Below are 25,150 nucleotides of genomic sequence, written 5' to 3'. Positions count from 1 at the left end.
AGGTTCGATTCCGGTCAAGGGCATGCACCTTGGCTGCGGGCACATCCCCAGTAGGGGGCGTGCAGGAGGCAGCTGATTGATGTTTCTCTCTCATCAATGTTTCTAACTCTCTCTCTCCCTTCCTCTCTGTAAAAAATCAATAAAATATATTAAAAAAAAAAAAGAAACATCAATAATGAGAGAGAATCATTGATCGGCTGCCTCCTGCACGCCCCACATGGGGGGGTCGAGCCCACAACCCGGGCATGTGCCCTGACCGGGAATTGAATCGGGACCTCCCGATTCATAGGTAAACACTCAACCACTGAGCCACACCAGCTGGGCCTCGGTTTCTTCATCTGTAAAATGGCATCCATGCCCGTCCCTCTGCATAAAGGTTGCTCTGGGACTAAAGAAGACACTCCAGGGAGGGAAAGCCCTGGTTCTCTGGGCCTGGGGTAGATGCTGTCAGTGTGAGCCTCTGGACCTGTGTGAGGTTCCTCAGGCCCAGGAAGGAGAGGTTTCTGTCTGGGAGCCTCTGGGAGGCTGCTCCCTCGGGAAGTGTGACACTCCTGGGCTTTCAGCAGAGGAGACAGGAGTCCAGCTGGCCCTGCCTTTGAAGGTTCAGTAGCAGAGGCAGAGACACTAACAGATATTTTCCCAACTGAGCTAAGTGCTGAGATTAAGGGGTGTCTGTGGGGGAGGCATGGAAGGCACAACAGAGGAAGGCAGGCTAGAGGGAGCCCAGGAGGGGTGGGTGAGGCCAGTTCTGCAGGGCTGAGTGGGGTGCAGGAGTGGCATGCTCACAGGTACAGAGGCCAGAAAGTAGCTGGCACGGGGAGGGGGGGCTGCGGGGGGGAGGGGCAGCCAGAGGCCCAGGAATTTGGTGGGGAGCCAGAGCAGCCTTGGTTTGTTCCGAGAGGCTGGACTTGGTCAGAAGCAAGCAGTATGTTGGGAACCTACTCTGTGTAGGCTCTGGGCTGCACCTCTAACCGGATAGGCAAGGAGCTTGTAATTTAGAGAAGACAGTCCATTAATAAGCAAACAGGGTCTCCTCCAATAGTGCCAAGAAGGATGTAAAACAGGGTAATGGGCAGTGAGAGAGAGGACCACGGGGTGGGGTGAGTATGGCCTGGAGGGCGTTGTGGGGAGGGCCACAGGGGTGAGATATGAGCGAAACCTCGAATGGTGAGGAAGAGCAGGGGAGGAGCAGGTGCAGAGGCCTGAGCCTGCTGTGTTGAAGAGCAAAAAGCGGCCGCTGTGGACTGGAGATGAGTAGGTGAGGGGAAAGGCCATGAGGGTAGGCCAGTGGGCAGATGGGTTTCAGATCATGTAGAGTCTTTTGGCCGTGAAAGGGTTTGGTCCTAGGTGCAGTGGGAAGCCACCAATGGATTTTAAGCAGGGCCTCCCCCTTTGGATTGGGGGTTATGAGTGGCAACAGGGAAGCCAGTGAGGCTGATGGCTGTTGTCAGGAGAAAGACTGGTGGTCTGGGCCTGGGGGTGGAGGTGGAGAGAAGTGGGCAGATCGAAGGAGGCCTTGGAAGCAGAGCTGCTGCCCTTGCCACGGGAGGAGACGGAGCATGCGGGAAAGAGAAGCAGGCGGCCCAGGCAGGGTTTGGCCTGAGGCCAGGTCTCAGGAGTGGGTGAGGAGGCTGGTGAGCGAGCCAGGGCTGGAACAGAAAGGAGCCAGAGCCCTGCAGGCCTTGGGAAGTGGGCTCCTGAGTGCCTGGCCTAGAGACCCCCAGGTCCGTTGGACCCCTTCTCTGAAATGCCACTGCCTCCTGCTTTCTGAAATGGGGACTCGGGCTCCCAGGAGGGCCTTGCCAGGACACAGCTTCCCTGGGTGCATAAAAATAATTGGCTTCCTGTATTAGCTGTGATTATTCTCGGCAATTCACATGTCAGTCATAAAAGTGGCACAAGAAAGGGGGAACGCTCCTTACTCTGAACAACTAGGGATTCCCAAGGGTATTCTCCAAATCCAGCCGTGTTCTGGGCCTTGCCACACGCCACTGCCTCTGAATTCTGCTTGGGGCTGTGCCACTCCGCTTCCAAGTCATACTGCGGCGGTGCCACCTTCCCGCGCCTTGGGTTAGCTGTTGGCTCTGTCCTCTCTCTCTGTCATCACATTGTCTTTGAGGCCTGACCCTGCATTTCATTCTGTGCCCACGAGCTCTCTCCTTGACCTTGGTTTTGTTTCCAGCCTGTGCCACCTCTCTCTCTCTGTCTGTGGTTATCTTTTGGACCTGTGCCTCTCTCCCCACCTGGGTTCTCCGGGGCCTGTATTACCTCATGTGCTCTCAGTCTCAGCTCCTGTGGGCTGAGTGCATATCGCCCTGGGGCCAGTGGTCCAGGACCTTGACTCTTAGTTCAGCCCCAGAGGGAGGTCTCTGCTTGGAGTCATTATGCCCGGAAGGGACATCCTGGGGGCTGGGTCCCAGCCCTCACCTCCATTTTACAGAGGCCCATAGATGTGGAAGCCCCTGCCTGAAGTCACCCAGAGCTCAGGGCAGAGCTGGGGATCCCCGCTCCGCACCTGCCCCCTGCCCTGCTTGGGCTGTCATGTATGTACGCATGTGTGCGAGTGTGGGCGCTATGCCTCTGGCAATGCCTGCTCTCCCATGTGTCTCCACTCCTCCCCGCACTTGTGTACAGGCGTGCATCTGTCTGCCTGCGTCTGTGTGGGCGGTGCGTCACTGGTCAGCCTGTGTGGGTATGGCATGGTGAGCTCACAGTGGTGGTGGTGCAGACATGACCATGCACTGTGCTCACATGTACAGGGTGTGTGTGTGCGTGTCTCTGGGGGGGAAGGAGAGGGCATGAGAAGTGCCAGGTTTTTTTCCAGCCTGTGTCTGCCTACAGCCAAAGGCCAGCTAATGTCCACTTGGGCCAGAGTGAGATAGCCCTTTTGGAGCAGGGAATCCAGGTGTGCCAGCCCCAACCTTCTCTGTTTCACCCGGCCACACCCCCACAATTCCCCATGTCAGACCTGGACCCCAGGCTCCGCTCCCCCAAAGTCAGGATCTCAGTTGAGCTGGCACTGGACCTGCTGCTAGTGCCCCCCAGGGGCAGGAGAGTAGAGGCGATAGCCCTTGTCTTTACTCGCTAGTGCCTTTGCCCCTCTGAGACTCAGTTTCCCCATCCACAGAATAGGGCTAGTAGTGGCTCTGAGCTGGTGGGAGAAGTACATGGAGTGATCTCTATGCAGTGCTGTCTGGCATGGAGCCTGGCACAGAGGAAGCATGTGACAGATGTTGCCTGTTGAACTAAGGCAGAAGAAGCCAAGGCCCCCCAGAGGGTCCTGAGTGGGTCGGCGTGCAGGCATCTCAACTCCAATCCCAGGTTCTCTCCAGGACCCCGGTGTGGGGGGTGAGGGGCAGTGGCAGGTTTTATAAAGCAGCACGTTAGTGATGAACTTGACAGTTTGGGAAGGACTGAATGGGGCAGGGCAGCTGGGCAGGAAACAGGCTGCAGGGGCTTCTTCCAGCAGATGTGGGGTGACAAGGGTCCAGGCTCCTGCCCCGTCCTGTCCTCGTCTCCTGGCCTCATTTGGCTTCTGATATTCTCTCTGAGTTGCTCTCTGTGCGTTTCTCCCTGACTGCCCATCTGTCTCCCTACCCACCCTCTGCCCCGCCCTGCTTCCCCTCAGCAGAAGGCAGACCTGGCTGTGGCTGCATTCACCATCACAGCCGAGCGGGAAAAGGTCATCGACTTCTCCAAACCCTTCATGACCCTGGGGATCAGCATCCTCTACCGAGTGCACATGGTACGGTTCCCGTGGAGACACGGAGGCTGGAGGCAGGGGCTGGACCTGGGCAGGGCCAGTTGGGCTCATGGGCTACTGGTGGTGTGGAGCAGGGGTTGGCATTCAGCTCAGGTCAGGGTGGCTCGGGGTCTCACTCCCTCTCCCCACAGGGGCGCAAGCCTGGCTACTTCTCCTTCCTGGACCCCTTCTCCCCTGCTGTGTGGCTCTTCATGCTTCTTGCCTACCTGGCCGTCAGCTGCATCCTGTTCCTGGCTGCCAGGTGAGCCCACTGCCTGCTGCCTGGGAAGAGGGGGCAGGGAGGAGGCCTGAGCCGGGGCCCACAAATTGACCTGCACATTCTGTCCTCTGTCTGCACCATCCTTGGCCTCCACCCGGGGCCTTGGATTCCCTGCCCCTCCCTTCTCCCGTCCTGGCCCTGTCTCTGCATTTCACCCTGTGGCTCTGACTTGCTCTGTGGCCCTCTCTTTGGGCCGCTCCCCTTCCCATTCTTTCTGTCTTCCTCTGTTTCTCTGCGTCTCTCTCTTTCTGCCTCTTCTCTGCGTCTCCCCATCTCGGTGTGTATCTCTCTGCCCCCCCCCCCCCAATGTGTTTCTCTTCCCACCTCTTCTCGTGTGTGTGTCTCTCTGTTTGTATCTTGGTCTCTTTTCCCTCCATTTCCTGTCTCTCCCCCATCTCTCCTGATCACGTTGCTCTGTCTTATTCCTGTTTCTCTCTTTTTTCTCCCCCCACCTTCGGCCGCCTTCATCCTCCCCACCACGTCTCTCTGCAGGCTGAGCCCCTACGAGTGGTATAACCCACACCCATGCCTGCGGGCGCGCCCCCACATCCTAGAGAACCAGTACACGCTGGGCAACAGCCTCTGGTTCCCTGTCGGGGGCTTCATGCAGCAGGGCTCGGAGATCATGCCCCGGGCGCTGTCCACTCGCTGCGTCAGCGGAGTCTGGTGAGAGGCTTTCTGTCTGCCGCCTGGGACTGGGAGGGGTCACTCTGAGGCCTGGTTGGATCCTTGGTCCCCACTGCCAGCTGTGTGCCAGGGAATGGGGTGGGGAGAGCTGAGCCCCAGCTCTGCCACTCACTAAGTGTGTGACCTTGGATAGGCCATATTTCCTCTGCATGCCTCAGTCTCCTCATCTGGAAAATGGGGATAAGAACGCCCATGGCTCAGGGTGTAAGGATTCAGTGAGGCTATTACAGAAAAGTGCTTCTGCTGACATGAGGGGTCACGATCAGAGTGGTACCAGTGCTGTCGCTGTCTCAGACATTGCTCTGGCGATCACAGAGACAGAATCCTTGAGCCAGGACATCTTTCACTATCCTGAGGCCAAGGCCCAGACAGGGATACCTGGTCCCTCAAGTCCTATTGGGAGCCGGTAGCTTGGACAAGCCCTGAGAAGCTACGTGTCAGAGAGCAGACATCAACTTATGGTGTCTGGCTCACAGTTTAAATTTTTGAAAAATTAGTTGGCACCATTTAAACATTGGGCAAACTCACTCACAAATCCAGATTTCTCTTCTAGAAAATTCAGCACTGGTGGAGCTCAGCTGGCATTTCCACCTGGCGTTGCTGTCTGTTCCTTTGGCCTCATCCTCTCTCCCCCTCCAGTCACATCTGGCCTGGCCTCCATAAGCACTCGAGTTTGCTGCCCGTCTTCCAAGTAGCACCTGGACTTCATTGCAGATCATAAAACTCTTCTTACCTCCTTTCCCTCATTAGACCCACAGAAAACTGAGGAGAATGCTTAGGAAAGACAGTGTTCTCCTGGCTTGTTAGAAGGCAGACCCAGAGAGAAGGAGTGATTTACTACAGAGCATGCATTCGGCTAGAGGCAGGGCCAGGCAGGGCCAAGCCGGCCCTGGTGCCACTCACACCAGCCGGCCCTTGGGCTGCCTGAGCCCAGCCCTGCTCCCTAGACCGCTGGTGACTCCTCCAGGTCAGTCCCAGGCATCAGGCCTTCTCACGGAGCGCCTCTTCCTCACCTCCTGTCAGTCAGAATTCCTGCACAGTCACTCGGTCAGGCACTCGGGTGAAGAATCAGCCCTCGAGAGGCAGAGGAGCCGAGAATAAACAAGTAAACAGATACATAAACACAGGGACGCCATATTTCATGCCAAGGGTATGTGCCAGAGATATTATCTAATTCCCAACTTGTTTAATTCAAGACTAACCGTAATGGTAGCAGGTGTTTCTCTCTCCCAACTAAGAGGGACTAACTACCACATGGCCTTGTTTGCCATTCATTTGGTCCACTGGCTTCGAAACTTTTGAGTACTGATGGCTTTTTCCCAGCCTTTTGGGATTTGCTTCATTTCAAGTCTTCTACTCTGTATTTGTTTCCTAGTGCTCCTGCAAAAATCGCAAATCTAATGGCTTAAAGCAGTGGTCGGCAAACTCATTAGTCAACAGAGCCAAATATCAACAGTACAACGATTGAAATTTCTTTTGAGAGCCAAATTTTTTAAACTGAAACTTCTTCTAATGCCACTTCTTCAAAATAGACTCGCCCAGGCCGTGGTATTTTGTGGAAAAGCCACACTCAAGGGGCCAAAGAGCTGCATGTGGCTCGTGAGCCGCGGTTTGCCGACCACTGGCTTAAAGCAACATAAGGTTCTGGAGGTTAGCAGTTTGAAATGGATCTCACTGACTAAAATCAAGGTGTCCGCAGGCCGGTTCTTCTGGAGGCTCCGGGGAGAGCCCATCTCCTTGCCTTTTCTAGCATTTAGGAGCCACCTGCATGCTTTGGCCCGTGACCCCTGCCTCCATCTTCAAAGCCAGAGCCAACATCTTCAAGTCTCTCTTTCTGTCTCTGACCTCCTCCTTCCGCTGATATTTCACTGGGCCCACCTGGCTAATCCAGGGTTATGTCCCCATCTCCAGACCCTTAACTTCATCACATCTGCAAAGACCCATTTACACTGTGAGGGAACATACAAGCTCCAGGGATTGGGGTGTAGACATCTTGCGAGGGGGGCTTCCTTCTGGCTACAGTGCACCCTGAGTGAAATTCATTAACACTTTCAGTGTAATGACGTATGAGATGCACGTACGCTGTGGTAGTAAGGAACCAAACCCGATGCAGGGAGAGAGCAGTAGAGAGTGGGGTGCTCGGGGAGGACCGTCTGAGGAGGTGACAGGCTGAGTCTTAAAGGCTGAAACAGAGGCTTCCATGCCATGGAGAGGGAGACGCATTCCAGATAGGCCTGGGGAGGCATGTGTGTGAGGAGGTGGCTGAGAGGGCGTGAGAGGAGGTCCCTGATTCCCCGCCAAATACAAACGTGAAGGTGGTGGTTTATGGATGCAGGTCTGGCGGGGAATCAGGGACCTCCTCTTTGCTGGCCATTTTGGCTTCTCCAGCTGGGCAGTCCCTGCCCCTGCCCATCGCTGTCCCCAGGAAGCTCCCAGTCACCCCCTCCCTCCCTGGGGCCTTTGACCTGGCTCACTTTCATTTCACCCCGAGTCCTCCCACACATTGGCTCGTTCAAAAGATGTTTCAACAGGTAGTTATCAGTCTTCAAAAGTGACCCTGGCCCGATGGTTGGGCAGGCAGGGCCAGTGGCGGGGTCGTTGGCACAGGTGCCAGCACCCTGTCAGACTTGGCTGCCACCTCAACAGCAGCAACTGGGCCAGGACCTGCTGCCGGGGCTCCTCGTCACCAGTGTCCGGTGGGGCCACAGCCACCTATGGCCACACCCAAGGGCTGGCCAGCGTTCAGCACAGCTCCGCCGTGGAAGTCAGTTTCTGAGCTGAATCAGTGGTCAGGCTCTCCCGCGGTCACTCCCAGGACATGAGTCCTTGGACCTTCTCTTTCCCACTCTCTCTTCAGCCCACCGAGGTAGGCTCCCAGGTGTGTCTTTGGCTGCTCCTGTGCCATCCTCAGCTCCTCCTCAGGTCCAGTTGCCCTTTCCTCATGCCCTCTTGGCAAGAAGCCCCCAAACTTTAGGTCTAGCCGTATCTGGATTTCCACCGGGGTCACACGGGACCCCTTTATTGATATGTCTAATACCCCCTCTTCGCCATCTTCCTCCTAGAAACCCTTTGCCGATTCCTTCCAGTTTCCACCTGCGTCTTTGGATGCTGTTTCATTTCACCCTTGCATCTCACGGATTTCCTCCCTCCACATCAGTGACGCCCTGTTTACAACAAATGTTTTGTAACATCCCCTTTTCCACCCCAATGAATTTCAAGGGTAATCTATCTACCTATATATGTAATTTACCAAATCAATAAAACGCCCTAATTGTAATACAGAAGGAGAAAAGGGGAAGTGATTTATGAGAAAACAGCCGGCTAGCGATGCGTAATCGCCTGGGTCGGACGATGCTAGAAGACTGGCTGCAGCAGTCAGGTGCCTACGTGTAATGCGCATGTGTAGAGTCACAGAAGTGAGGCCATTTAATAGAATTATGTCAACACCTGAGACGACACTGTGAAATAGTCAGTGAATGAGTGCGTTTGTACAAATACAAACGTGAAGGTGGTGGTTTATGGATGCAGCTGGTTCCAGTGTCTTGACTTGGTGACTCAGGTACCACGAGCAGGGCTGTGCTATCAGAGATGCAATTTCCCAAAATGGTGAGCAGTTCTTGGCAAAGTTTCAAACAAAGCAGCACCGAGTTCTTCCTCAATTTAAGTAATAGGTGCATTTCTAGAAATTTCAGTTTTACCCTAACCGGTTTGGCTCAGTGGATAGAGCGTAGCCTACGAACTGTAAGGTCCCGGGTTCGATTCTGGTCAAGGCACGTGCCTCGGTTGGGGCTCATGTGGGAGGCAACCAGTCGATGTTTCTCTCTCCCTGTCTCTCCCCTTCCCTTCCACTCTCTCAAAAAATCAATGGAAAAATATCCTCAAGTGAGAATTTTAAAAAAATTTAGAAATCTCAGTTTCTATTGTAACTATGTAAAAATACTTCGGTTTTTATGTACCGAGGAGATTGGTTCAGATAATCACAGGCCGGATTTTCCCTGTTGTGGAGACTGGGCTGTATTGTCAGACACCTGATCTCGGCCACTGACACCAGGGGCCCCACTCCGTCATTTCGACTACCAGAGTGCTCCACACCTAAACAAGCACCTTCCGTGGGGGGACCACTGCCCTGTGCTTCCGGGGCCATATTACCCATCCCTGCTTGGGTGCCCAATGGCCTCCTTAAAACTCAACTTGTCCAAAACAGAGCTCACATCCTTACTCCGAAATCAAACTCCGCATCGGCTCCCCTGCTCTGTCTCGGTGAGTGGCCCCTTCTCACCCACCCCCATCCCACCACCAGTCAGCCACGCTGTATTTTCAGGGTCTAGGTGGTCCTGGTGTCTGCCGGGCACTAAGTAATTTTGTCTTACATGAATGACAACATTGCCCCGTGGGGTGGGCTCAGAGAGACTTGGTTTCCAGAGAGGAGGTATCAGACTGGGTCTGTGTGTGTTGGGTTTTGGTTTTGGTTTGCAGGAGGCTGTATTATTCCTCTCTATCCTCCTCTCCACCCACCCCAGTGCCTTGCACAGTGCTGTGCAAGTGTGCTCAGCAAAGGGCAGCTGCTGTTTTCATTATTATTTTTTTAAAGAATAGTTTATTGATTTTTAGAGAGAGGAAGGGAGAGGGAGAAACACTGATGCGAGAGCGCAACATCGATTTGCTGCCTTCTACAGGGGTGGGGGCGTCGAGCCCGTAACCAGGGCATGTGCCCTGACCTGAAATCAAACCAGCAACCTAGGCCCAACCACCGGGGCCGGGGCTGTTTTCAATATTATCTGCTGGAGGAGGTGTGGCCTGGGAGGCCCTCTCAGGCCCCACAGGGCTGTACCATCTGCAGGAAGCCTGGCCTCTCTCCCAGGTAGTAGGACAGAGAGGGACAGATAAGAAAGACTGACAGCCCTTGGGTCCCGTAGGCAGGCCAGTGGGCACCTCTTTTCCCGAGTCAGTTCTGAGTCACCAGGACAGTGAGAGCACACACTTGCGCAGATGTAACTCAGCAGCCCTGTGAGGAGGGGCCCACAGTTGTACTTACCTCACTGGCGAGTCCCAGGTCACGCAGCTAGGCAGTGATGGAGCCAGATTTGGGGATTTTCCAGAGCTCTATTATTGGTTTCAAGTTTAGTTCCATTGTGGTCAGAGAACATTCTCTGTAGGCTTTTAATCCGTTGAAATTTATTGAGACTTGTTTTGTGGCTCCACGTATGGTCTTTCCTGGTAGCTATTCTGTGTGCACTTGCATAGAAGGTGCTGTTGGCGGGGCAGTGTTCTGTAAATGGCCGTCAGGCCAGTAGGCTGATAGCGTTATTCAAGTCGTCTGCATCCTTGCTGATTTTCTGTCTACTTGTTCTAGCAGTTATTGAGAGAGGCGTGTTGAAATCGCCCCCTGTAATTTGGAGAAATTGTATCTATTTTTCTTTTTAGTTGTATCAGTTTTTGCTTCATGAATTTTGAAGCTCTATAAGTAGATGTGTAAGTGTTTAGGATTGTTAGACATAACAATGATGAATTGATCTCTTTCTCATTATAATGTCCCTGTTTATTCCTGGTAACAGTCCTTGTTCTGAAGTTACCTTTAATATTGATATAGCTATGCTTTCTTATGCTTAGTGTTTGCATAGTATATCTTTTCCCCATCCTGTCACTTCCAACCTCCCTATGTATTATATTTAGGCCTTGGAGCAGGGATTGGCAAACTTTTTCTTTATCAGGCCAGATAGTAAATATTTTAGGCTTTGCTGGCCATGCAGTCTCTGTGTAACTACTCAACTCTGATTGCAGTGTGAAAGCAGCCTTAGACAATACACAAATGAGTGAGTGTGGCTGTGTTCCAATAAATCTTTATTTATGGACACTGACACTACAATTTGGATTTTATATGTCATGTGTCATGATATATGACCCTTCTTTTGCTGTCTTTTAAATTATTTTAAAATGTGAAAACTATTCTTAGCCTGTGTACCAAAACAGATGGCAAGCCAGATTTGACCTGTGGGCCATAGCTTGCCAACCCCTGATTGAGACCTTTCTTGTAATTGTTGGTATGGTCAGGTTTGAATCTGCCAGCTTACTGTTTTTCTTCTATTTGCCCATCTGTTCTTTGTTCCCATTTCTCTCTTTTTCCTCCCTGCTTTTAGATTTGAGATTTTAAAAATTCTGCTTTATGCCTGCTTTTGACTTATTATACGTCTTTGTTTTATTTTTCTTAGTAGTTGCTCTGGGTTTGCTATATGCACCTTTTATTATTACAAAGTACTATCAGGTAACATTATACCACTTCACAGAAGATGTCAGACCCTTACAACAATGTACTTCCTTCCGTAACTCCCTCTCATCCTCTGAGCTACTGTTGTCATGTTTTTACTTCTACTTACTTTGCGAACCCCCATTAGCTGTGTGTGTGTGTGTTTACTTCAACCGTTAATGTCTTTTAGAGAAATTTTTAAAATGAGGAATATGTCTTATATTTACCCACACATCTACCATTTCTGATGCTCTTCATACCTTTATGTACTTCCAAATTTCCATCTAGTATTTTTTTTTTACCTGAAGAACTTCCTTTAACATTTCTTAAAGTTTAGGTCTGCTAGTAGGTAGTTCTCAAAGCTTTTGTTTGCATGAAAAATTCATTAGTGCGTTTTATTCTTTGAAGGGTCCTTTTTCTGAACATGGAATTCTAGGTTGGCAGGTTGTTTTTTCCGTTCAGCGTGTGTGGCATTGCCTTCTGGCTTGCACACTTCCTGACAAGAAGCCTGTCACTCATACCTTTGGTTCTCTGTGTGTAATATATGTCCCCACTCCTGGCTGCTTTTTAGATGTTTTCTTTATCACTGGTTTTCAGCATTTGCTTATAATGTGTCTTGATGTGTTTTGTGTGTATGTCTGTTTATTCTACTAGGGTTTATTGAGCTTCTTGAATCTGCACCTTTGTTTTCATCAAATTTGAAAAAAAAATTTGGCCATTACTTCTTCAAATATGTATTTTTCTGTTATTCCTTGTCTCTCCTCTTTCTGGGACTCCAGCCACATATGTAAGGTCACTTGATGTTATTCCTCAGGCCACTCAGGCTCTGTGCTCATTGCCAGTCATTTTTTTTCTTTCTGTGCTTCATTTTGGATAGATTCTTTCACGTTCTTCCAATTCCCTGTTCCTTTCTGCTGCAGCGTCTAATCTGTGTAATCTCTTCCAGTAAAATTTTCCTCTTAGGTGTCGTATATTTCATTTCTAGACGTTCCACTCACTTCTGTTTTATATCTTCACCTTTCTCTGCATTATGTCCATGTTTGTATTTATATCCTTGAGCATTCTGAACATTCTTATAATAGCTGTTTAATGTCCTTGTCATCTCTGTCAATTCTGGCTCTTTTTCAATTGAGTGATTTTACTTTTGGTTATGGTTTCCTTTGCTTTTGTATATCTGGTAATTTTTTTAAAGCCTCACACCCGAGGATATGTTTATTGATTTTAGAGAGAGAGAAAGGAAGCGGGGAGAGAGGAAGAGAGAGAGAGAGAGAAACATCAACCAGTTGCCCCCATACACACCCTGACCAGGGAGCAAACCTGTAACCTTTTGGTACATGAGGTGACACTCCAACTGAGCAACCCAGCCAGGGCTATTTGGTAATTTTTTATTGGTTGACACATGTTGTGAATTTTACACTGTTTACATTGTTGAAAGTACACTTCAAACAAGTCTTGGACTTTTTCTGGCAGGCAGTTATTTAGATTATTTTTATCCTTTCCAGGACTGTTCTTTTGGGGCAGGTCTAGCGTGGCCTTTATTCTAGGGCTAAGGTGACTCTATTTCTAATGTGTTGTCCTTTGGGGTCTCTTCTGAATGTCTCATGAATCCAGTGAGATCTCTCGACTCTGGCTGGAGGGAGCTCAAAAGATTTGCAGCCCTGGGAATTGTTCTCTCTTTGAAAGTTGTTCTGTCGGGCTGCTGGAATTTCACCCTGTGCGTACAGACTGATATTCAGCCAAGGACTCAAGGGAATCCTGTGAGACTTCTGGAACCCTCTCTGTGCAGCTCTCTCCTTGGGCACTCTATCCCGCAAATCCCAGCCGTCTTGATTTCTGATCTCCATCTCCACAATTCAGCGAGACTGCCAGACTGGGCTTTCCTTCCTTCCTGGCACTGCAGTCTGTGATTAAATCCACCTAGCAGCCTTGGCAATGACAAGGCTCGCTTCATTTATTTATTTTCTTGGTGGGAGAATACTCCCAGACTACCTTATTCTCCTGTATCTGGAAGGGGAAGTCTCTGGAAGCGGTATTTAAACCCGGAGAGTCTGGCTCCAGAATCTAGGCCCCCAGTCTCCCACTAATCAGCAGCCACTGAGCCTTCTAGCTGCCAGGTCCCTGAGGGGCACCACCAATGGGGCCCATGGCCATGGGCAGGGTGGCAGGGTGGCTCCAGCTTGTAGCTCACCCCTCCCACCCCTCAGGTGGGCCTTCACCTTGATCATCATCTCCTCCTACACGGCCAACCTGGCCGCCTTCCTCACCGTGCAGCGCATGGAGGTGCCTGTGGAGTCGGCTGACGACCTGGCAGACCAGACCAACATTGAGTATGGCACCATCCACGCTGGCTCCACCATGACCTTCTTTCAGGTGGGCCACCGAAGCTGTCTGGGCTTGGTGTTGGGGTCCCCACCATGCATAGAAGCTCAGCGTGGGGCTGGGCGGGGCCTCCTGGGTCAGAGGACCTGATTGTCCTGAAGGTCGGGGAGGCCAGGGAGCAGAGGACACACTCATACTCTCGTGAGGAGTCTGCTGTCTGGCTGGGGAAACTGGACTTTCACCCAAGGAATAGGGGAAAGGAAGCAGGTGCGGGACCCAATGTCAGATCAGTGCTGGACAGGCCAATGGGGTCCTGGAGGCTGCGAGGGTCAGGCCTGCCTGGCAAAATGGGCCAGCAGAGAAGAGGGAAGGCCCTTCCAATGCGTCTTGGGTGGTGGGAAGAAATCAAAAGGAAAGCAAGCCTGGCGAGGAGGTTTGGGTGAGAGACTGCAGAGGCCTCGAATGCCAGGGTAGGGCTGAGATTGGACCCTGTAAGTGGGGATGTGGGAATGATTGATGGGTGACCCCTTTAAAAGCTGGACGTTCCCTCTGGGGCAGGTGGGGGTAGACAAGTGGGCTGGAGAGAAGTCTGGAGTTGGGCAGTGGCCGTTGGCTGAAGGGGTAAGCAGGAGACAAGGAGGGGAGTGAGTTCCCAGGTTTCTCAGGTGGGTGGCGGGACCAGCTCTCAGGTGGCAGGCCATTGGAATAGGGTTGGGAGGTTGCCGAGCCAGGGGGCAGGGTCTGTGGGGTACCAAGGAAGAGGAGAGTCTGGACCTCAGATCAAAGAGGGAGAGGTGGGTGCAGGAGGACGGGCGTCAGGGGGTCGGGGCAGGAGTAGTCATTCCCAAAAGGTTCCCGCCAGGTCCATAGGAAGTAAGCTATCCTATTCAGCATGGACTCAGGTCTTCCTGAACCAGACTGGGCCCTGGGTAGATTTGAAGGTTGAGCATCTACTCCCGGATTCTCTGAGTAAGGCCTGGGAGCACTGGGAAGCCAGGGCTGGTGTTGAAAAATAGACCGTGGCCCCTTCTTCCCAAGTCTTTGGTCCTTGGGGTCTCACTGGTCTGGGGGTGTGGGGTGTCTTGGACCGCGCCTTGAGCAGTCTGCCCATCTGGTTTCTCCTCTGTCTTCCTCTGCTCTCCTCGCTCTCTCTTGGGTTGAGGGAGACTTGCTGGAGGGCAGGGGACATGGTTCAGGGGAAGGGCAGCGGGTGGAAAGCCCCTCACCTCTCCCCCTTGTGCCACTCTGTCCAGAATTCACGGTACCAGACGTACCAGCGCATGTGGAACTACATGCAGTCGAAGCAGCCCAGCGTGTTCGTCAAGAGCACGGAGGAGGGCATTGCCCGCGTCCTCAACTCTCGCTATGCCTTCCTGCTCGAGTCCACCATGAACGAGTACCACCGGCGCCTCAACTGCAACCTCACCCAGATCGGGGGCCTCCTCGACACCAAGGGCTACGGCATCGGCATGCCGCTGGGTATGTGGCGGCGGCTGGGACTTGGCAAGCAGGCCGGGCACAGGCTGGGTCTGCTGTGGGGCCTCCTGGCTGTGGGGCTTTGGGCAGGTAACATCACCTTCCTGAGCCTCTGTGCCCTCAACCTGCGAAAACGGGCCTCGGAGCAATTGTTCCAGCCCCGCAGGGCTGTGGGGAGTGTGGGAGACTGCAGGTCAGCAGGAGGTCGGCACCTTCCCACATGGCTCCAGGGCCCCTCGAGGGTGAGGACCTGGTTTCATTACTTCAGATTCTCTGCACCAAACCCACAGCCTGGCTCAGAACAGGTGCTCAGAAAATGGCTGATGGATACTGCTGGCTGGGGGAAGGACGGAGGGAGGATAGAAGAATGGGTGGATCGGCCAGCAAGACTTAGACATGGTTTTCCAGGGCTCAGTGCTGGAAGCTCACCACCAATATTGCCACCAAATGTGGGCATTTTAGCTTTTAAACCTGTTCATATGCTGCTGACTGCTGCAATAGTCACATATTACTGTTTGACACGTTACCCCAAATCTTAGCTGCTTCACAGCAGCGTCGGTGCTGTGCCAGGCAAGTAGTGTGGCCTGGTGCTTTGTGGGGACAGGCTCTGGAGTCACTGACCTGGATTCAAATACCGGCTCTCCCTGCCGCCCCCCCCCCCCCCCGCCCCCAACTCAGCTTCAGTGTCACCTGCCCTGGGGCTGGTAATACCTGCCTCACAGATCACTGGGAGGCGTGAATACATTTCTGTAAACCAAGGTTCTGGCACATAGTAGGTGCCCGATAAATACTAAGCAGCCCACTCACCCAATATCCTGAGTTCCTGGCACTGGTCGATGCTCAAGAAGTATTGCAGTGAATGAAGAAATGAGCACAGGAGAGGGTAGGTGTGGGGTGTTTGGGGCCCAAGGGTGGTTTAAGGAGACAGGTGGTCCAGGGTTGGGCCGTGCAGAGGAGAGGTGTGGCTGAGGGTCTTTTGCCCGGCCGTGTGCAGGCATATGCTGGATGCTGGATGCTGGGACAACACAGCGGGGAGCTGGCAAGCTCCGCCCTCCTGTCCTCTGCTAGGGGCACAGACAGCAAACCGACAGCGAACACAGCTTTATAATGTGATGTCAGGTGGTGACAACTGCTCTGAAGTAAATTAAGGGGAAGGACTGACAGGGAGACGAGTGCTTGGTGTCGTTTTAAATAAAGTCTGTTAGAGAAGACCCCCTGAGGAGGCATCACGTGAGCAGAGCCCTCAGTGAACTGAGAAGGAACATCCCAGGCAGAGGGAAAGCTCCCGGGGTGTGTGTGTGTGTGTCCTGGAGGACTAGCCAGGAGGCCAGTGTGGTGGGAGCTGAGGGCCGTGGGGGTGGCGGAGCCCCAGTGGCCAGGCCAGCGGCTAGGACCGTGTAGGCCAGGAGAGGACTTTGTTCTCACAGCATCAGGAAGCCACTGGAGAGTTGTAAGTATGAGAGAGGTGTGGTCTCTGACTGTTTCTGAAACGTCCCTCTGGCTGCTGTGTGGAGAAGAGCCTGGGGATGAGAGGTGGCTGCAGGGAGGGACCACTGCCAGTCTGACCTGGGGTGCAGTGGGCGTGGCTAGGCATGGTTGCAGGGGAGCAGTGGTCAGACTCAGAGGTGTACAGGGCAGACCCTGGGGACATGGTGGAGACAGGGAGCAGTGGGGGTCTGGTGGGCAGGGCTTGGGCCCCATGGCCGCTCGCCCTGTGTGCCGCCCAGGCTCGCCGTTCCGGGACGAGATCACACTGGCCATCCTGCAGCTCCAAGAGAACAACCGGCTGGAGATCCTGAAGCGCAAGTGGTGGGAGGGGAGCCGGTGCCCCAAGGAGGAGGACCGTCGTGCTAAAGGTCAGCCACCTGCATGTGTGCCCCCTGGGAGACCCTTCACAGCCCCGTGCCCGCACAGTTCAACCCCTGGCTCTCCCCCGACCCCCAGGTCTGGGCATGGAGAACATTGGCGGCATTTTTGTCGTGCTTATCTGTGGCCTCATCATTGCTGTCTTCGTGGCTGTCATGGAGTTTATATGGTCCACGCGGAGGTCGGCAGAGTCCGAAGAGGTGAGAAGGTTGGCAAAGGGTGTGGGGCAGCAGTGGCGCCCAGGGTGGAGGGGCATGAAGACTGTAGCACTAGGGGCCACACTGGAGGGAAACAGGCTGCAAGGAGGGGCCAGGGAGCCAGGGAGGTGAGGGGGTCTGGGAGAGTTCAGGGGTAGAGGAGGTCGAGAAGAGGAGAGAGCAGTTTGGGGGAGAATCCACAGGCATGAGGAGGACAGAGGAGGAAGGGGCAGAGGCAGCGATGGGGATGCCGGGGAAAGGAGTGGGAAGGGGCACAGCAAGAGGATGTGGGAAGAGGCAGAGGTGGTAAAGCAAGAAGAAACGGGGAGAAAGAGGCGAGGAGAATGCAGCTGAACGAGCCTGGATTGCTGACGGGTCTCCCACTATGTCCGGGGCCTCCGGTGCTGCCAGCCCCACTCCTCCATTGCCAGACCGTTCCTGCCCCTACCCTCCTAGCCTGTTCGGAGCTTCCCTCTCCCTGCCAGCCCAGCCCAGCCCTCCTCCCATCCTCACTGTTGGCTGATGACTTTGCTTCTACTCTCCTGAGCAAGTGCAGAGACCCCCTCCACATCTAGCTGCCGCCTACTTTCTCCACGGCCCTGGAAGTTACTCCATGGAGGTGAAGGTCCAGGCTCCTAGCTAAGGCCCCATATGGCCCCATCTCCTCCCCTCTCGCCTTCCCTGGGACACCCCCCAGCAGTTCTCTCCTTGCCTCCGCATCATCAGCTCCCTCTTTACTGGATCATGGCCGGCAGCATACAAATGTGCTGTCATTTCTCCCATCTTCAAAAAACCCTCTCAAGCCCACTTCCCCTCCCAGCCACCAGCCACCAGCCACCAGCCACGCCTCCCCTTCCCTGACAGCCTTGAGACTGTGTCTCCCTGCTGTTCCCAGTTCCTCTCCTCCCATTCACTCTTGGACACACTCCAATCTAGCTGCTGCCCCCACCTCTCTGCTGAAGCCACTCTTGTCACCAGCAGCCTCCACAGCTGAAATCCAGTGCCCAAAGCTCGGGCCTCATCACACATGAGGTAGCGATAGGCTTCAGCCCAGCCCATCATTCTGTCTGCAAAACCCACTCTTCCCGGGCCCGCCTCGCTTTCCTCCTACCTCCCTGGCCACTGCTTTGTGGGAATTCTCGTGTGTGGGCCTGAAATTGCTTCTCTCCTTGGTGATCCCATCCAGCCTCATGGTAAGACCCTCCATGCTGTGGACTCCTGTATTAGTTATCTATTGCCATGTGACAAATTGTCCCCAAATTCAGCAGCTTAAAACATCAAGCATATCAATTCCGTTTCTGTGGGTCGGGGACTGGGAGCAGCTTAGCTAGGCCGTTCTGGCTGCCCAGGGTCTCTGCTGAGGTCACGGACCCAATGTCGGCTGAACACTCTGCTGGGCGGGAGGAGCCACTTCTGGGGAGGCTCTGTTTCAAAATGTCCCTGTGGCTTTAAAAAAATTTTATTGATTTCAGAGAGAAAGAGAGATAGAAACATCAATGATGAGAGAGAATCATTGATTGGCTGCCTCCTGCACTCCCCTACTGGGGATGGAGCCAGAAACCCTGGGCGGGTGCTCTAACCAGAAATCGAACCATGACCTGGTTCATAGGTTGACGCTCAACACTGAGTCACACCAGCCGGGCATGCACGGCTGTACTTGTGGATTTTAATTTATGGAGGTGATGGAGTGATGACACAGAGAATCCGATGCCACTGAAGGAATATTTTTATTACATTTCCCAGGGGAAGGGGGCCTACCATGCCACACAGGGCCACATGGGGAAGCACAGGGTTTGTGCAGAAGCAGAAGGAGGTGGCCGGGGTGGGGGTGTCACGGGACTAGGCCAGAGCCTTTACTGGGGTTTCCAAAGGAAGACCAGGCAGGGCAGGGCAACAGCTTAGAACTGGCTGGTTTGGATAATGGCAGCCGGCTCTGGGCTGGAGGAGTGGTCTCCAGTTGTCTGGTGCCTGGTCCCAGGTGAGGTAGGGCAGCTTGATGTGTGCGAGGTACATGAAGGGCGTGGGTGGAGTGTGGACTTGGGATTGGCTGGTTGCCATGTGGAAGGTGGGCCCTTAGTCCTTTGCTATCTACCTCTAAGAATTGGTTCCCTCTGGGAAGGGCAGTCTCTTCCTCATCAGCAAGATGTTAAAGATCTAAGACACAGAAAATAAAGAGCACGACTAATACACACATTCACATGGCAGATGGCAGGAGGCCTCAGTTCCTCACTCAGGGGCCGCCACAGGGCTGTGTGAGTGTCCATGGCGTGGCAGATGACTTTCCTGAGTGAGTGAGCCGAGAGCCGGGCAGAAGCCCAGCATGTCAGCTGACCTAGCGTGTTCTGTTGGTCATACAGCAACCCGGACACAAAGGCAGAAGGGCTTACACAAGGGTGGGAACACCAGGGGATTGGATCTTGGGGGCTGCCTACCTTAGCCTCCAAATGTGTATCTCACAGGAACCTCTCCCTGAACCCAGGGTTTGTACGTGACATCTCCACGTGGATGTCTGACGGACACGTAATGCAGGTGTCCAACATGGAGTTCCTGCCCACCCACCAGGCAACGCGGTCATTCTGTTGGCTCAGGTCAAAATATGTGGCATTACCCTTCACTCCTTCCTCTTTCCCACCGTCTATCTGATCTCGGCAAGTCCTGTTGGCTCCACCTTCAAAATACTACACCCAGAATCCAATCCTTTCTCGCCTCCGCAGCACCTCAATGCCTCCCTGCTCTTGCCCTTGGCCTCCCTACAGTCTATTTTCAGCACTTCCCATGATTCTGTGAGAGCACAGCACCCCTATGTCAAGCTCTCCACTGGCTCCCATCCGACTCAGAGTAAAAGCCAAATCCTGGTGTCCTCTGGCCTCCCATGAGCTGGCCCCCATTGCTTCTCTGACCTCATCTACCTCTCCCCCCCTTGCACACCCCATTCTCGTGGTTCCTGAACATCGCACCACTCTCCCCTCCGCACCTTCGTCCTGCTGAGTGGCTGCCTGCTCTCTGGCCAGGCTCCAGGGCACACCTCTTAATGAGTTTTCCCTAACTGCCCCTTGTTGAAATTCAGCCTCACTCCCCACCCACACGCCCCACCTCTATTGCGGACTTTATTTTTCTTCAAAGCACTCATCATCGGCTCACATACCACCTGCGTTTGCATTTTTCTTTTCTTTTCTTTTTGCATTCGCACACTGGAATATAACCTCCACAAGGGCAGGGACTGGTTCTCTGCTGTATCCACGGCCCAGAACAGTGCCTGGTACACAGTAGGTGCTCAACAAATATGCCTAGCAATAATGATAGCATGAGTCAGAGGCAGGAGATGGAAGGACTAGAGGCAGAAAATTTAAAGTGGAAAGACAAGAGAGAGGAAGCAAAGGGCAGATTCCGGAAGAAGCCCACATAAGAATAGAGAGGAGAGAGAGAAGTGGAGAGACAGGAGCGGAGAGCTGGAGAGGTGAGAGGAAGGAACCAGGAGGGAAGGAAAAGGAGAAGAAAGGGCTGGGGGTGAGGCGGGGAGAAAGAGGTGAGGAAAGCCGGTGGGGTGTGGAGAGGAGAGGAGGGAGTGTGGTGAGAAGCTGGGGGTGGCGGGGAGGGGAGAGACCGACGCAGAGCCTGGCGAATGGGCGGTGACGAGGAGAGCGAGGGCCGGTGACCCCCTCGCTGCCCGCAGGTGTCCGTGTGCCAGGAGATGCTGCAGGAGCTGCGGCACGCCGTGTCCTGCCGCAAGACGTCTCGTTCCCGCCGGCGCCGGCGCCCGGGGGCCCCGACCCGGGCCCTGCTCTCGCTGCGCGCCGTCCGCGAGATGCGCCTCAGCAACGGCAAGCTCTATTCGGCCGGCGCGGGCGGGGACGCGGGCGGCGCGCACGGGGGCCCTCAACGCCTCCTGGACGACCCTGGGCCGCCAGGCGGGGCCCGGCCCCTCGCCTCCACCCCCTGCACCCACGTGCGCGTCTGCCAGGAGTGCCGGCGCATCCAGGCGCTGCGGACGTCCGGGACCGGCGCGCCCCCGCGTGGCCTGGGAGCCCCTGCCGAGGCCGCCAGTCCACCCCGGCCGCGACCTGGCCCGCGCGAGCTCTCAGAGCACGAGTGACCATGGGACATGCAGGTGCAGGGACAGGCCCGCCCCAGGCTCTGGCCGCCCCGCCCACCCTGCGAGCGAAGAACTGGACTTGTGCCCTGGCGGCCGGTCGCCACGATTTTGCCTTGGGTTCCGGGTGAAGTCCGAGGCCCGCTCCGGAGCCTGCCTGCGCCTCCTATTGGAGTGGCCAGAGTGTGCGGCGGATCCCGCACTCTGCCCCCCACTGCGGACACGAGGAGCGCAGGAACTGAGAACTCCAGGGGCCGGGGACTACGGGGTTATCCCCGGAAGCGGGAAGCAGTCTGCCAGGAAAACCCTGTCCTGGGACTGCTCAGGCTCCCAAGACGACGCAGCTCCGCACTTCTGGAGGAGGGCCTCTGGGCAGATGGGTGTCCCCTGGCGCCCCTCGCCCCTTTTTTCTCTCTTTTTTGGGGGGAGAAACTTCGGAATTTCTATGAGACACCCCCCCAGGGAGCGGGTCAGTTGGGCCCTCATCCCTCCCCCTGCCACAACCCAGTCCCGTTGGAATAAAAAAAGAACAAAACCCCCAAACCGGGGATACCCCGAGCTCATTTCCTGGGATCGTGAGGGCATTAAAGGCTTGGACCACCCAGGGAGTCTGCTCAAAAGCACAGACAGGATGGTCACTTTTGCACTCTCCATCCTTGGCCCTGCCCACAACCAGCAGGTCAGCCCAGGTCTCGGCAGCTGGCCCGTCTGCACTGACCTCGCAGGACAGAAGGAGGCTGCGACAAAGACCCTGAGACAGATGGAGAGAGATGCGGGAATCGGGAGAGGCGGAGACACGGGGAAACACAGAAAGACAGAAGCCAGATGGGGCTGGGGGAGGGGAGGACACGTGAACTGTGCAGTGTGGTGGTGCCTGGGGGCCGGTGTGGTGGTGGTGTGTGCCTAGGCAGGGATGATTGTCGACTTTGTAATCATGCGCATATGTGTGTGTACATACATCCATGAGGCCATCTTCAAACGTCTGTGGCTGACCCTGTGTGTCTGCTGAAAATGTACCTCCCAGCCCCCCAGAGAGGGAAGGATAAATCCCCGCAGAGAGGGAGAAGGGTGGGTCTGTTTTCTGTCCCTCCCTCCCGCGCCCTGCTGGAGGTTTCTGTGGAAACTGCAGCTGAGAAAGGACGAGTGAAGGTCACACAGCGAGAGCCAAAACAAGGCCGAGTAGGAGGGGAGTGGGGGGGGGGAGAGAGAGAATGGGAAGAGACCCAGATTGGGGGGGTGGGGAGAGGTAGAGAGAGACAATGAGGGCGCAGAGAGGGATAGAGAAGGAGAGTTAGGGGCAGATGAGGTGAAAGGAGAATGGAGGACACGAGAAGGATGGGCGGAGGGGGAGACAGATGAGGCAGAGAGGGTAAGATACCTGGGAATTGGTGCTGAGAGAAGCAGGGATTGAGGTGGAGCAGAGACAGGTGAGAGACAAGAAGCCATAGGAAACTGGAGGGAGACCGGAGGGGACTAGAGCCGTGAGTGAAGCCAAACAGGGACAGCGCAGAGGGAGAGGCTGGCCCTGCCCCTGTGGCCCAGAGCAGGGAGCTGTCCGTTCAGCACCGGACCGCTGCAGCACTGCTGTCTCCCCTGCGGGGCCTGCCTTTGTAGAACTTGGGCAGGTCACACCCCAAGATACCTACATATCACACAGCACCCCCAATCTCCATTCAGCCCCTTCTGTGTCAGACACTTGCCCTCAGGGACAAGTGTGAGAGTGAGCTTGGATCTCAATGGTTCTGTTGTCTCCACATGTCTCTTACAGACTCTAATCGATGTCTCTGCCCTTGGGCCATACTGTGAGTCCATCCAGTGACTAGAATACATTTGCAGACATTTCTAGTCTCTACCAGTCTTGGTCCCAATACCACACTGCTGATCATCTCTGGGGTCTCTCCCCATTTCCAAGTCTCACCCCCCCCCCCCATTTCTGCTCTGAGTCTCTCCAGTCTTTATCTTGGAGGTCCAATTTTCTAAACGTCTGTGTCCCTGTGTCTCTGTCACCTTCACTGAGTAGTTCTGTTGCTCTGTCTCCCTCCATTTTCTCATCTCTGTGTTTGCCAGTCTCTGCTTTTGTCCATCTGTATCTGCCTCTCTCTGGTTCTGGACTATATGTCCATTTCTCCTCTTATGTGTCTCTGTCTCTAGTGCTGAGTTCCCCCGTCGCTGTCCATTCCTGTGACCTTCCTAAGTCTTCTCCCCCTCCTCCCGCCCCCAACTTCTGCAGAGCACGATGCACAGTCATCATTCTCACCAGGATGGTGCCTGAGGAGGGAGTGCGTGTCTGGCGTGGGGTGTGGGGGATCAAGGGCTTCCCGACCCAGCTGGAGAGTAGGAGGAGAGAACCTAGAATCTCTTGGGACCCAGACACCTCCAGGCTTCTCTGTCTCTCCATCCCCTTCCCCATGGTCCTGGTGCATTCCTGCAGGCCAAGGTGTCAGGAGAAGGAGGAGATATGTTGACAGGTTCTCTCTTGCTCTCCCAGGAAGGAGACAGACTTGGGGAGAGGAGCCTGGGGTCCAAATACCTGGCTTTAAAAATGTGCACCCCCTCCCCCCTTACCCAGTCTCCATGGAGACAGGCCAGGTCTGCTGGCCCAGCCTCCTTTGCTGCATATTCGGCCTCCCTGTTACCATAGCAACGAGGGATAGCAGAGAGGGAAGGGGATAGGTCAGCTTATGGCATAGGGCTGAGGCTCTGGGTGCTGGGAGAAGCCAAGACACTGCCTCCCTGCCTCCTACTCTCTGCCACACCAGGCTCACACTGCTCCTTGCCTGTGAACACTCCTATAAGCGGAGAGAGACCCACATTCTGAGAAAGCCACAGGGACAGTTTCTCTGCTCCTTCTACTCTCCTCAGGCAGAGTCTGGAGCGTTCCTCATAGAGCAAAGGGGTGGGGTGGGAGGCCATGGCTCCTCGGGTTCCAGTGGGTGACTGCTGGGGTGCTGTGTGTATGTGGCAGACCTGGGTATGGGTGCCGGCTGTGTGTCTGTATGTGCATACGCATACCAAGATGGATGTGTGTGGCGTATGGGTGGGGGCATTGAGGTGTATTTGGAGGTGCCAGAAAGGTATACACAATAGCACCCCAATAGATGGTGTGTACAGCATGGAAGGTGTGTGGGATGGTGTCGAGTGATGTTTCTGTGAATTATTGTGCTGTGTGAATCCATCATTAACAATTAGCAACCATAATTAGTCAATTTTGCACTGTGGACCTTTGTTCATGCCCAGATATACTGGGGAGAAGCATATGTGATGGTGTGTGTGTGTTGTGTGACCAAGCAACAGTGTCCACAAAGGCTCCTGTGGTGTCTGGAGGCAGTGTGAGGCCTGTGGTGTGTGTGTGGATGTGTGTTGGTTCTGTGGGTGGCATGGTTTTGGGTCTCTATGTGAGATGGAACGAGGCCAGATATGGTGTAGTGTTCTGAGGGGGCGTGTTAATCTACATGGCACTTTATGACTGTGATTGTGTTGTGGTGTGATGGGTGTGTGAGGTATGTGCTATGTGCATTTCATTTCTGCGTGTTCACGAGGCTTAGAGATTTGTGATGGGGCAGTGCAGTGTGTGTGTGAGTGAGGGTACTGTGATTGTCAAGCTGAGGTGGGGTGTGATGGAGTGGTACATGTGTGTGTCCCCAGGATCTGGGCTATCTGAGTGCGGGCCTCTGGTTGTGATGTGTCTCCTGTGGACCTGTGCAGTTGTGTCTTACTGGATGGCTCTGCCAAGGTGTGGGGTAGGAGGAATACACACATTGAGGGGTCGCAGGTCTCCTCCCACCTCTGTAGCACCCCCTCCTCATTGTGGGGTCTCCCTTCCCACTTGTGCCCTCTGCAGCGCCCCCTCCTGAGCAGAACCCCACGCAGTCTCCAGCCGCCCCCCCCCCACCCCCACTCACTGCGGACAGAGGTACTCTGGGCCCCCTGCCTTGCTGCGGTGGTTTACCGGGCTTTCCCCGCACCGGGTGTCCACCTCCCACAGCACAGCCCTCTCCCTCATGGCACAGCCCACAATGAGGGGAATTCCGGGGCTCTCCCTCCCTCAGTGCCCCCTCCTCGGAGGCGCCCCCACACTGTGAGGGTCTGTAGGTTTTTCATTGCGGGGGATCTCCGGGATCCCCCTCCTGCAACGTTCTCCCTTGGGGGAGCCTGGGGGCGAGCAGGACAGCTGCAGTACCGGAGGCGGGGCCGCGGGCCGTTCGTCAGGGCGGCGGCGCCCCTGATTGGCCGGCGCCGGTCCCCCCCG

General features: G+C 54.6%; 1 protein-coding gene across 3 annotated transcripts in view; it reads left to right on the top strand.

The window, feature by feature from the left end:
- GRIK5 (glutamate ionotropic receptor kainate type subunit 5) overlaps positions 1–21,442 on the top strand; it is a 55,274-nt gene extending 33,832 nt beyond the window's left edge. The window contains exons 13-20 of one of the 3 annotated variants that reach the window (XM_080645476.1): positions 3,632–3,745; positions 3,895–4,004; positions 4,515–4,688; positions 13,158–13,323; positions 14,526–14,751; positions 16,476–16,604; positions 16,693–16,814; positions 20,485–21,442. In XM_080645476.1, coding sequence (XP_080501602.1) covers positions 3,632–3,745; positions 3,895–4,004; positions 4,515–4,688; positions 13,158–13,323; positions 14,526–14,751; positions 16,476–16,604; positions 16,693–16,814; positions 20,485–20,904 — 1,461 coding nt within the window. In that variant the 3' untranslated portion in view covers positions 20,905–21,442. Of the gene's footprint in view, positions 1–3,628; positions 3,746–3,894; positions 4,005–4,514; positions 4,689–13,157; positions 13,324–14,525; positions 14,752–16,475; positions 16,605–16,692; positions 16,815–17,267; positions 18,221–20,484 lie in introns of those variants that run through there. The other 2 variants (XM_080645475.1, XM_080645477.1) reach the window with 2 other exon arrangements.
- The last annotated feature ends 3,708 nt before the right edge of the window (positions 21,443–25,150 follow it).

Source organism: Plecotus auritus (assembly GCF_963455305.1).
Source record: "Plecotus auritus genome assembly, chromosome: 10".
Lineage (NCBI taxonomy): Eukaryota > Metazoa > Chordata > Mammalia > Chiroptera > Vespertilionidae > Plecotus > Plecotus auritus.
Note: the sequence above shows the minus strand (reverse complement) of the source record. Positions and strands in the feature narration are given on the sequence as shown.